The following is a 12,615-nucleotide window of genomic DNA, read 5'->3' as shown; positions in this document are numbered from 1 at the left end:
TCCTCCCTCAGCCTCCCGCGTGCTGGGATTACAGGTGTGCGCCACCACACCCGGCTTATTCTTTTTATTATCTGAGACAGTCTCACTATGTAGTTCAGACTGGCCTTGAACTCACTGTGTAGCTCAGGCTGGTCTTGAACTCCTTGAAATCCTCCCATCTCAGCCTCCCAAGTGTTGGGATTACAGGCCTGTGCCACCAACCTGGTTAATATTTATTTCTGCTACTTTGGGAATCAAGTTGATGAGTCAGAACAGTTCTGAAAGTGAAACCCACCCCGGATTAAATCTGTTTGAAAAAAAAAATGTCTATACAATGCCAAACACGGTCTGGGAAGCCTTGTTTCAGATTGGCAGGCACAGGAAGGTGCTCTGTGTACAAGCCCTTAGCTTTCCTGCAGGGAGACGTCATTGCCCCACGTGGGGCCACTACTGCCTCTTTGTTGTCCTCACCGGTGACTAGACATATACTGAATATACTATTTTTAAAATTATATTTTCGACTTCGTCTGAGGTGAGTGTTCTTTTTGAGACGGGGTCTTGCTTTGTAGTCCAGCTGGGTTTGAACTCACTATGTAGACCAGGGTGGCCTCAGACTTACGGGTGTGAGAGCCACCGTGCCAATGGAGGAGCACAAGATTGAGGACACCCTGGACCATTTAGGGACCCTGTCTCTGAGACAGGGACTCACTGTGCAGTTCAGGTTGGACTTGAACTCACTGTGTTGGGGCTGGGGATTTAGCTCAGTGGCACTGTACCCAATTCACAAACACAAGGTCCTGAGTTTGATCCCTGGTACCAGGAAGGAAAAAACAAAACAAAACAACTCACTTTGTATCCCAGACTAGTCTCAAACTCATGATGATCCTCCTGCTTCATCCTCCCAAGTGCTGTGAATAAAGGTGTGCACCACCACACCTGGCTCAAAACAAAAAATTTTTCAAAGGCTGGGAAAAATCACAAATTCAAGCCCAGCCTGGGCAGTTTATCAATTTAGTGAAACTCCGTCAGAAAATAAATAACAAAAAGTAACTGGGCTGGTCATGGTGGCGCATGCCTGTAATCCTACTACTCTAGAGGCTGAGGCAGGAGGATCACTGTGAATTCGAGGCCAGTTTGGGCTACATAGTGAGTTCAAGTTTAGCCTGGACTACATAGGGAGATCTTGTTTGCTGGTGGGGTGCTGGAAATGTAGCTCAATGCAAAAGTCCTAGGTTCAGTTGCCAGAACAAACAACTTTTGGTGACTGTTCAGAAATTGGGTGTATAATCCCAGCAGACTGGGAGGCTGAGCCAGGAGGATTGCACATTTGAGCTTAGCCTGGTCAACTTCGTGAGAGACTCTCAAAAAAGGGAGAGGCATGGCTGGGGATGTCAGTCAGTGGTACATACAGCATTTGATCTGCATGCACCGGACCTTGGGTTCCATCCTTAGTACCACAAAGGGAGGGGAAAAACAAACATTTTCATCATCCAAAAGGTCACCGCTAGTCTGCTTTCTGTCCCCAAGCACTTATTCTGCACACACTGTCTAAATAGCGTCATACAGTTGTTGCTTTTTATGTGGCTTGATTTAGCAGAGTGTTTTAAGACTTATCTGTGTTGTAGTGTATCTCCATACTTGATTCCATTTTTATGGCTAAATCTTTTGATTTTTTGTTTTTTGTACCGGGCATTGAACTTGGGACCTTGCCCTTGTGAGGCAGGCAGCAGAACCACTGAGCTAAATCCCTAACCAATTTGTTTTTAAACTGTTGGAGGCCCTTGAAAAGAAAAGATACTCGCTGGGCATGGTGGCTCACGCCTGTAATCACAGCACTCGAGATGCTGAGGCAGGAGGATCGCTGTGAGTTCGAGACCAGCCTGGGCTACATAGTGAGTTCCTGGGCAATCTCAACTACATAGTGAGACCTGTCTCAAAAAATAAATAAATAGGCTGGGGATTTAGCTTAGTGGTTCCATTGCCTACCTTGTAGGCGCAAGATCCTGACTTCAGTCCCTGGTACCAAAATAAATAAATTAATTAATTTTTTAAAAAAGTGGGTTTTTTTTGTTTGTTTTTTTTTAAGACAGAGTCTCGCTATGTTGTTCAGGCTGGTCTTGTTCTGACTGTGTAGCCCAGGCTGCCTTCAAACTGTGGCGATCCTCCTACCTCAGCCTCCTCAGCGCTGGGGTCACAGGTGTGTGCCTGTGACCACACCTGGCTACCACATGAATTTTAGAGCATTTTCATCACTCCCCATAAATCCCACCACCCATTAGCTCTCCTGATTGTGGTTTAGGGTTCGAAGAGGTCAGTTGAGTCGAATTGTGAGGCAGAGACTTAAAGCAGACTTCCTCTGCCTCACTCTGTGGGTGCAGTGGGTCACATCTGCGGATTTAACCCACCACGGATTAAATCTGTTTGGAAAAAAAAAATGTACAATGCCATACATGGTGGCTGGAAGCCCAGCTGGGATTGGAACCCATGAAGCCTCAGCTTATCCTCTGAGTGGTGCCTGTAGGGACAGCTGAACTTGGTGTGCTGTGCTGACTTGGGAGCTTCTGTGGCTGAGATTTCATTCAGTGCAGCGCTCTCTGTGCCTTCTCCTACCTGCAGCAACCCTTTTAGACTTGACCTTGAGCAAGGCCAGGCGGAGCAGTGGGCGGAGTTGTGAGGCTAGCCAGGCTTTGAGTGGCTTCCGGCTCCCACAGCAGGCTCTGGGCCAGGCCGGCCTCTCCCAAACGCTGAGGGGAGCCCAGTGGTTCCAGGTGTCTGGGTAGAGCAGGCCAGATGTCCAGCAAGGGCCTGGGACGCCCCCTGGTGGATCTGCACCCTCCCTACACAGAACCGAACAGCTGCTCCTTGCTCTGCTTCCCAGGACCCAGAGCAAGGGGCTGCCTCAGAAGCTGGGGATCAGAACCTGGTAGGGCTACAGAGCTGGTTGAGAGCCTAGTTCTAGTGTTTGATTGAATTGGCTTCAAATCTCAGCTCTAGGCTGAGGCAGGAGGAGCACGTGAGTTTGAGGGCAGCCTGAACTGTATAGCAAGACCCTGTCTAGAACAAAACCCCAAATCCCAGCCCTGCGCCTTGCTCAGGGGTCCAAGTATGAGTTTCTCATCCACCTACTGTGTGTAACTAAAGTTCTTGTTCCCAGAGCTGTGACCGCTGTGGAGAGGGTGTGCCCATGCCGTGTGCTGAGTAAATGTTAATGCCAATAACCGGTCAGAGTCTGTCCCAAAGAACTTGAGCCAGCTACTTTATCTCTGGGCTTTGGTTTCCTCACTTACAAAGCAGACATAGTCCTTCCAGGGTTGTGAAAATTAGATTTTGAATCCAAAAGCTGGCTGTGGTGCTGTACACCTATAATCCCAGCACTCTGGGAGGCTGAGTCGGGAAGGTCCAAAGTTTGAGCCCAGCCTGGGCAACTTACTGAGGCCCTATCTCAAAACAAAAAATATTTATAAGTGCTGAGGTGTTCCCCTCAGCAGCACATGCCCTAAAATAGGATAGAGAAGATTAGCAGGGTCCCCATGCAAGGGGTAGGCATGCATTTGTGACGCTTTCTGCATTGTTCGCTAGGAAAGTTGGAACTTTTCCTTTCTAGGTGACAAAACAATTTTGACCTTTTTCGTTATAAATAATGTTTATTACAAGGTTCAGATAAATTTTGGCAGAATCTTCCACTTTATTCTTTTCAGTTTTGTAATTTATAAGTTGCGGGTAGATTCTTTGAAATTCTTAGCTGTTCTTCACCAAGTTTTTCCTTTTTGTGTGTGTGTGGGGGGGTTGAGACAGGGCCTTGCTATGTAGTTCAGGCTGGCCTTGAACTCACAATGTAGCCCAGGCTAACCTGGAACCCACAGTGATCTTCCTGCCTCAGCCTCCCAAGTGCTGTGATTATAGGCGTGTACCACCACCCCTGGCAACCCTCACCAGATTTTTAAATTATTAATTTCTTTATTTATATCAATCAAGAATTGTGGTTTTAGAGCCGGGCGTGGTGGCGCACGCCTGTAATCCCAGCACTTGGGAGGCTGAGGCAGGAGGATCGCTGTGAGTTCGAGACCAGCCTGAGCTACATAGTGAGTTCCCAGTCAGTCTCAACTACATAGTGAGACCCTGTCTCAAAAAACCAAAAAAAAAAAAAGAATTGTGGTTTTAGTCATGAAAAGGGGGTAGGAATGTAGCTCAGTGCAAAGGCCTTGGGTTCGATCCCCAGTGCTCTCCAAAACAAAGAAACAAAGAAAAAGACAAAAAAACCCAACTTGAACTCAAAAGATAAGAACACCATGTTGTCTTACACACCGAAGGGGACACTTTCATTATTCAGTTCCTGCTATATGAAAGACACTGTGTTTGATTATTCAACAAATATTGACCCTGGCTTGTCATCAGACAGCTCTGAACAGAGTGGGGAAGTGGGGAAGGAGCCTCCGGCCCACCTGAGCATCCAAGCTTAATAAGAGAAGTGTGGAGCTGAGACTTTACTGTGCGAATTGCTGGGAGTAGACGTCTCAGGCCGTGCGCTGTGGTTGCAGTGCTCAGAAACCAGAGGACGGGGCCACGTGTGAACAGACTTCCTCTGTGGCCAGCCTGCAGATGGAAACTGCGTATCATTTCATACCACAGAATATTTTTCCAGGTTTCCAGCCTTGCATTTAAAAAATGTCAAATCATTCTTATTCTCAGCCCTGGCTGGGTTGGCCCTGGGGCTGTCATTTGCTGACCCCTAGTGACTGTGCCCATAACCTCCCAGGGTCATGGTGAATAAGGGGTCACCTGCTTTTTTGTTGTCACTGTTTAGTGTTGCTGAGTCTCCACGGACCGTGTACTTGCCACTGAGCCAACGGGGAGCTGGGGTCTTTCCAGACCAGATGGCGTTTCCCATGGCAGTCGCCGTGCTCATTTTGAGTGTGACACTCAGGAGGTGCCAGTTTCCCCCATAAATCACCCTGAACTTGGCAGTCGGCTTTGTGTGTCTTTTTTCCCCTTTCAAAGCACTTATCCTCGCCTGGTGGCCCTTTCCCCTTGGCGGAGATGCTGTGGTTCCCATTTCACAGATGAGCAGACAGAGCCCAAAGAAGGGTGGAGATCACCTTGAGGCTTGCTCACAGGACTCCAGGGCTGGCCTGGAAGGTTCTGGTTCCCTTTTCTTGGGGACTCGGTGAAAGGTGCAAAGTTCTGGGTTGTGTTTTTGTTTTGAGTCAGAGTCGAGACTGTGCAGCTCAGGCTGGCGTCGAGCTTGTGGCAGTCTTCCTGCCTCAGCCTCCTCAGTGCTGGGGTCACAGGTGTGCACCACCACACTGAGGAAAGTCCTCTGCTGGTACGGAAGGGGCATTTGTACCATCCTGGACGGGATGCTGCGTGTTCACTCTTGGAGTGTCCTACAGGCGTCCCTGGAGCCGCTGTGTGTACCTGGCTGTATTCCTGGTGCTTGTAGGGAGCGAGCCCGACAGGCAGGCGGCTGCCCTCCCTGTGCTTACAGAGTAGGAGGGAAGAAAGACGGCAGCAGACTAGCGAGGGTGACCGGTGCCAGGGTGTGAGGGGTTCCCGTTCACGTGTCGGATGCTGCACCGCACGTCTGTAGTTGCGGTTCATTGCTCCCAGCCAGCCTGATCAGAAGAGCCGACAGGATGAAGACACAGAGGATTAGGGAAGCTGTGTAACTTCGCTGCTTCACAGACCTGGGAGGGAGGCTTCTAAGTAGCTGGTTTTTCTTTCTCCAGCCCTAAGTCCTGTCCTAGTGCTGAGTACCCAGAAAAGCCCTGTGCACCATGCTGAGGGATTGCTTGGTAGGCGGTGGGGGCCGTGGAAGGTGATGGCAGACACGGGAGCTGGACGGTCAGGTCCATCTGGAAGGCTCGCCCTGGCAGTGTGAGGAGCCCAAGAGTCCCCTTGGGCAGCCGTTGAGGACACCTCGGGAGTGGTGACAGTCGACTGCCACGGTGGCAGAGGGGTCCGGCAGGGTGGAGAGAGGTCGGGCCAGGAAAACCAACAGGGCCAGGAAGATCATGGAGCAGATGTAGACTAGAAGCGAGGACCCTGGGGAGCCCTGTAGGGGAGCAGGGGGCACTTTGGGGGTTCCCCGGTGGGGTCTGTGGCCCTGAGCGAGCGTCCTGCGGGTTTTGCCTCCAGGGAGCCGGCGGCTGGTGGATGTGATGGACGTGAATACCCAGAAGGGAACGGAGATGAGCATGTCCCAGTTCGTGCGCTACTACGAGACGCCCGAGGCCCAGCGGGACAAGCTGTACAACGTCATCAGCCTGGAGTTCAGCCACACCAAGCTGGAGCACCTGGTCAAGCGCCCCACCGTGGTAGGCCCCAGCCGGGGCCCCTCCCGACACCTGCCCCCAGCCTGGCTCCGGGCCATGCTGTCCCTTGAACTGGGCAGCTGATAGGAGGGTGGCCATGCCGGGCTACTGGGAGAGGGTGGGAGAGGGCAAGATACTGGGGCTCTTGTGCTGGCTGAGGTGGGAGGAAGGGGTGCAGTGGGTGCCCGAGTTCCGTTCAAGGGGACGTTTTGGCTCTGGCCCGGCAGTGGGAGCCGTGAGCGCTGACAGTGGTGTGACTTTCAGGTGGATCTGGTAGACTGGGTGGACAACATGTGGCCCCAACACTTGAAGGAGAAGCAGACTGAGGCCACCAACGCCATTGCAGAGATGAAGTACCCCAAAGTAAAGAAGTAAGGCTTGCCTGGCTGGTGACCGGAGTGGGGAGGGTGGCCGGCTGTCCGCATGGGCTTGAGTGGCTTTGCAGCCAGCTCCCCTCAGAGCTGAGGGCCTGAGCCGAGGCAGGGACAGTGGAGACTGAGGGATGGAGCCTTGATCGGGCCTGTTGGCGTCTTGTTCCCTGGAATGCAGGGCTCTGATTCCTGCAGCTGGCTCTGGGGGTCCCCACAGCTCCTTCAGGGGACGTGAGCAAGCGGTGGGGGGGACACTGCACAGTCTTGATCTGCGCTGCCCACATGACAGCGTATCCTGGGAGGGGACATTTTCAGCGCACTCCACCCACCGTGGGCACTGATTTGACCAGGGATGGGGAGGGCAGTCGCGTCTCTCTTCTCCTGGGTGTTGGCTCAGCAACGCCCTTTCCTGAACAATGCCAGGGCCAGCGTCCTCACCACGCTTTTCTGAGACTGTCCCCTCCTGGCACAATGTTGGCTCAGGGCCAGGAAGTGACTGTGGTCAGTAGCAGAACCCTCACCACACGGAGCGTGGCCATCCTGACCTGAGCAGAGGCAGGTGCGGCCCTGTCTAGATCCTCAGGAGCAGGAAGTCGGCTCTGGGACTCCCACTGTTGAGAGTCCTCTTAGGTTTTCTAAAAGAGGAGATGAGATGCTGGCTGTTGCAGGTGAGGTGAGTGCTCTGCGCTCCCCAAAAGAGTTGGTGGCAGCAGCTCGAGGTCCATTAGTAGCTCTGCTGGTCCAGCTGCCAGCAGTGCCCTGGGAGCTTCTGGGCTGTGAACTCCCCATTCCCTGGCCCTCCCTTCAGTGCATATTGAATGCAGACTGTGTGCCAGGCTTTACAAGGGAGGCCCGTGCTGGCTCTGGGCTTCTCGGGGTTTTGCTTTCAGTCTCTCTCTGTTTAATTACTTCATAGACATTTTCCTTCCCCCCAAGCTGAACCTCGAAGCAGCCCTTGGATCTGGGCTGCATCAAAGGCAAAGACCCAGCTCCAGGTGGGCAGGGCAGAGCGGGCATTGCTTCCAGGTCTTCTCTGTTCTGATTTCGATCGCAGCAAAACGTTCAGAGCCCCTGGGATGGGGAGGTGGGAGGACGAACAAGACTAAAGGCCCCACCTGCTGGAGAATCACAGGCCGGAACACGGCTCTGGTCTGGGCAGAGGGGGAGACACACGGGGCCGCGGAGATGGGGGCCGGAAAAATCCTGGGCTGGTGTCATCAGGAGGGGACATTGAACCTGGGATTTAGGTGACAAGAGGTGGGAGCATGTGGGGAGGGACGGAGGAAGGGACGTATTCGAAGGTGGAGCGGGAAGATGCGGGGGAATCAGGTCTCATGGACTCAGTCATTCACGTATTCATTCAGCAACTGTGTTCTAAGCATCTGGTTGGGGCTTGGCACTGGCGCTGTGGGGGGTTGGCAGCCGTCCCTGCCTCCAGTAATGACAGAAAGATGGCATCTGGGACGAGGCCGCCCTGCAGAGGCCTGTGCTGCTTTGCGCTGCACAGGTTAGGGTTCGGGTGAGGGCCTCACATGGTCAGGGAGGTCAGGGATTGGGTCCCAAGGGCCCTTTGCAGTAGGTGGCGAGGACCCGGGAGGCTGACACTCCAGTTCCCAGCAGAACTGTTGGAAACCGTTTTTTATGCGGTACGATGTGTTCAGATTCCCGCGTGATTGAGGGGGGTGGGGCGGCAGACAGAAGGAGGAGGCCACTGCCAGCGAGATGGAGAAAGGGCAGAGAGAGGAGAGGCGGCGTGGAGAGGAGCCGAGTTTGGGGGAATAGCACAGGGCGGTGTAGCTATCACTTAGTGACAGCCTACCTTGCCTTTCTGAGATACGCAGTGTCTTCTGCCCTTTGTTGAAAGATTCCTTTAAGTTGTAAGGATCTCTCATTACCAAAAGCCCCGTTTAGTCTAATTAACAAAAACTAGGGTTCACGGCCTGTATGTGTCTGATGTATTGGTTGCATCCGTGACGCATAGATTTACAAACTCCACCTGGGGCTGCAGGAACTTGTTCAGGGGTTTGAACCTCATTAGGAAGGAAACTGTCACCTCAGAAATAGTCCATTTGTTCAGATGAAAAATTTCAAATATTCATAAGCCAGGTAACAAATCCCACCATGATGGAGTCCTCTTGGGACCACTGACAGGTTCTGTGGAATTTAATTAAAATGACATTGTTTCCAGAAATCACGGCACTTCCTTGCTGGAGGCGCCTGAGAAGCAGAGGAGGCCGAAGGCCATCCTGCGTCTGAAGGCTCCTGGCGTGCGTGCAAGGGGGTGCGACGGTCGCAGGGCTTCCCCTGACTTGTTTCGAGGTGGTCAGGGGGTTCGGAATTTTAATGGATTTCAGCTGAGCTGTTTAAAGATTTATAAAGAGTGTGTTAATTAATGTATTAGTTATCTTCTGGTGAAAGACACTGAGCTAAGTACTTGGTAGACTGAAATGAATAAAGCCAAGTTCCTTTCTCCTGGAGCTTACATTGTGGTGAGGAGAGGGACAGGTAAGCAAACAAGGGAATAATATAATTTGGTGCCAAGTGTCTCAGACAAACAGCAGAATGAGGGGAAAGGGAACGAGAGGCATGGGCTGACTGAAACCAAAGTCACTCTGCGTTTCCGCCGTTGCCCCTTCCCCTCCATCTGCGTTCTGCAGAAGTGCTTTGTGTGGCACTGTTTCTCCTCATACCTGCCTGAACAGTGATGCGTTTTCAGGAGTATCCCTGCATTTGTTTTTTATTGCTGCATAACCCTTACTCTCAAACTTCACAGCCGAAGAAAATTATTTTAGCAGCTCAAGTTTTATTTTATTTACTTGGAGGCGAGAGGTTAAGACAGGGTCTTGCTATGCAGTCCAGAGTGGCCTTGAGGTCACTATGTGTAGCCCAGGCTGGCCTCTGACTCATAGTGATCTTCCTGCCTCAGCCTCCTCAGTGCTGGGATTATAGGCATGGGCCACCACCATGCCTGGCAAAATTTTAGCAGTTTAAAACAACAAAGATTGTCTCAGTTTCTGCAGGTCAGGGATCTACAAGTGGCTTAGCTGGGTGGTTCTGGCTCTGGGTCTCTCAGGAGCTTGTGTTAAACCTTAGGCCTGGGCTGCACTGGGCGGAGGCTGGACCAGGCTGGTCTGGAGGATCCATTTCTAAGATGGCACCTCCAGTGGCTGTTGGCAGGAGGCCTCAGTTCCTCACCACTTGGGCCTCTCCACAGGAGTGTGTGAGTGTCCTCATGACCTGACAGCTGGTTATCCAGAGTGAGTGGTTTGAGAAAGACCTGGGAGAAGGACACAGCACCTTTTATGACCTCATTTTGAAGCCATACCCAGTTTGCTGCTTTTGTATTCTGTGGATTAGTCCAGCCCATACTCAAGGACAGGAATGTAGCTTTACCCGTTTTTTGCAGTACTAGGGATGGAACTCAGGGTCCTATGCATGTCAGGCAAGCACTCCACCACTGAGCTACATACCCAGCCCAGCTCTACTCTTGCAGGGAGAAGCATCAAGGAATTTTTGGACTTGCTTCAAAGCCTCCAGGATTCCCTGGGCCTGTGAGATGTGTATGCCTTTTTCGACTGGGCATTGTGATACATTCCAGAAAGGGATTAGTGGAGCTCCTCCCTCTGCTGTTCCTTGGACCAGGGTTTGCAGAAGTGAGGTGTCCTGGTATAATGGTTACATGTAGGCCGGCAAGCAGCACCAGAGCTCGAAACCCAGCAAAAAGAGGGACCTCACATGATACATGTTTAGGTCCCAAATAATTCAAAGTTGAGTACATTTTTCTCCACATTTTATTTTTTACTCTACAGGAGCGGCAGGACAACTGAGGGAAAATATTAGGGTGAAAGGCTGAAACACAGAGGATCAAAATGGGCATTGGAAGCCAAGCATGGTGGCACACACCTGAAATCCCAATACTTGGGAGGCTGAGGCAGGCGGATCACTGCGACTTTGAGGCCAACCTGGGCTACATAGTGAGTTCCAGGCCAGCCTGAACGACATAGCAAGACCCTGCCCCAAAAGAGAAGAAAAAAAAATTAAGTAAATAAATGAAAATGAAAATGGGCAGCATATCTGAGGGGCCTCCTCTCTGCCTTTCCCTGACTCTGGCAAAGTTTTGTCTCCTTTTGGAGACTCAGGGTTGCCTTCTGCACAGCGGGCATTGTCACTCTTATCCTGCCTCCGGCGTGGAGTGGGGACCGTGGAGCACAGAGCAGATGTGAAATGAGGAACACAGTCCCCAGATGGGTCCAGAGGCTGCCTGTGTAGATTGTTGAACTTCCAATTTGCATACAACTTTTGTGTGTGTTCATGTGGGGGTTGATACAGGGTCTTCTTACCTTCAGGCTGGCCTTGAACTCCTGCCTCAGCCTCCTGAGTGCTGGTATCATTAGGTGTATGCCACCACTCCCGATGCATAGGGTTTTTCTCTACAACCACACTCGCTTTGTGATTCTGACCCTGCCCACCCCACCCCATTTACTGGCATCAGCATTTGATCTTCGTGTCTCACATCACACAGGGGCACTGGCCTATGAGCCTGTCAGGGGCCCACAGAGAGGAAGTCATGCGATGTGCACCAGACCCCAGGCCTTTGGGTTCCTAGTTTTCTTCCCCACCTCTCTATCTTGAAATAGAGAAAAAAGGCTGGATAGGGGTGATGGCACATGTCTGTAATCCCAGCACTCAGGAGGCTGAGGCAGGCGGATCACTTTGAATTTGAGGCCAGCCTGAACTACATAGACCCTGTCTTTAAAAAAGCTAAGAACACTCCTTGGCTTGTTAATTTGCTTTAAATAGGCAAAGCAGACACCTGCCAAGAAACCAAACCAGTTCCAAAGAGTTCCAGTCTGGCCTTCCCGGCAGACCCGGGAAAGGTGCTAATAAGTGGGCTTTGTTATAAATGAGATCAGAAGCAACTCTGTGCCCAGGGCATTGACTGGGGCTTCGGGGTTTGCATCTTAAGATGGGGCTGGTCAGGCTGTGTTCAGAGGGTGAAAAGAGCTCAGACAGGGAAACAGCTGTTATTACCAAGACTTGAGTAATTAGAAACCCAAGAATTAATATGGCTGGGCATCGCTAGTGAAAAATGTTTGGCCAGAGAATGGAGAAGCCTGGTTACTGCGGCCCCCCGTAGAGGCCGTAGGTGTCTCCTGCCCCCTTGTGGTTTGGGGAGGGTGTGGGACAGGGTGGGGGGGTGACCCAGTGACCTGGAGGGGTGGGAGTTCTGATTCTCGCTGGATCACCTTGGGCTGGAAGTCAGTGTTTGAGGCTTGTCTGTGAGGTCTATGCATTTCGTTAGACCTAGAATTGCCAGGTAGCTCAGGGAAGGGCCGAGACACTGAGGCAGTACACAGGTGAGCACTGCCGCGTCATAGGCTAGTGACCAGAGTGAGCCTTGGCTTCCTCATCTGAAAAATGCGGACAACCCTAGGAATGACCGCAGAGGCTGGGCGTCAAGTTTAGATTCTGTGATGCAAGTGTCATCGTTCTTGGCCCAGGAGCCCTTATCGGTGGATTCCCACTGTCCTTCCCGATGCCGGGCTGCTCAGCTCCTACGTGGACAAGCAGGGGCAGGGCAGCTGGAGAGGCTCGGAGTAAGCAGAGTTGAACATCGGGTCACCTCTCTCGGTGTTAGGAGGGACCAGGAAACGGCTCAGAGAGGGGAAGTAAGTTGCCCAAGGTCTCTCAGGTAGTCTCAGGGTGAACCCCATCCTGCCTTGCCTGTCATACTGGGACCTCACAGTCGCCCAACTCCAGGCAGCGGCGCGGGAGGGACACATTTCGGGAAGGTGGCTTGGCTGGATCGGCAAGCCCAGCAGCAGGGTGGCGTCCATATTCCGGGAAAACCAAGGCTCCATGGTCCCCAAGCGGTCGCCTGGAGAGCGGGGGTGGGGAGAGCTCCCTCCGAGCCGCCACCCATCGTGGTGAGGGGCCGAGGGGGCGGCCGTGGG

The 12,615-nt window shown here is 52.2% G+C and overlaps 1 protein-coding gene across 1 annotated transcript in view; it reads left to right on the top strand.

Annotated features, from left to right (window-relative positions):
• Kdm2b (lysine demethylase 2B) overlaps nt 1-12,615 on the top strand; it is a 115,224-nt gene that overhangs the window by 21,688 nt on the left and 80,921 nt on the right. The window contains exons 5-6 of the mRNA XM_033762450.1: nt 6,115-6,293; nt 6,555-6,661. Of these exons, the coding sequence (XP_033618341.1) occupies nt 6,115-6,293; nt 6,555-6,661 (286 nt within the window). The remainder of the gene's footprint in view (nt 1-6,114; nt 6,294-6,554; nt 6,662-12,615) is intronic.

The sequence above is a fragment of the Fukomys damarensis genome, unplaced genomic scaffold (assembly GCF_012274545.1).
Source record: "Fukomys damarensis isolate Sample0158 unplaced genomic scaffold, DMR_v1.0_HiC HiC_scaffold_12, whole genome shotgun sequence".
NCBI lineage: Eukaryota > Metazoa > Chordata > Mammalia > Rodentia > Bathyergidae > Fukomys > Fukomys damarensis.
The sequence above is the reverse complement of the archived record's forward strand: the minus strand, read 5'-3'. Positions and strand labels throughout refer to the sequence as shown.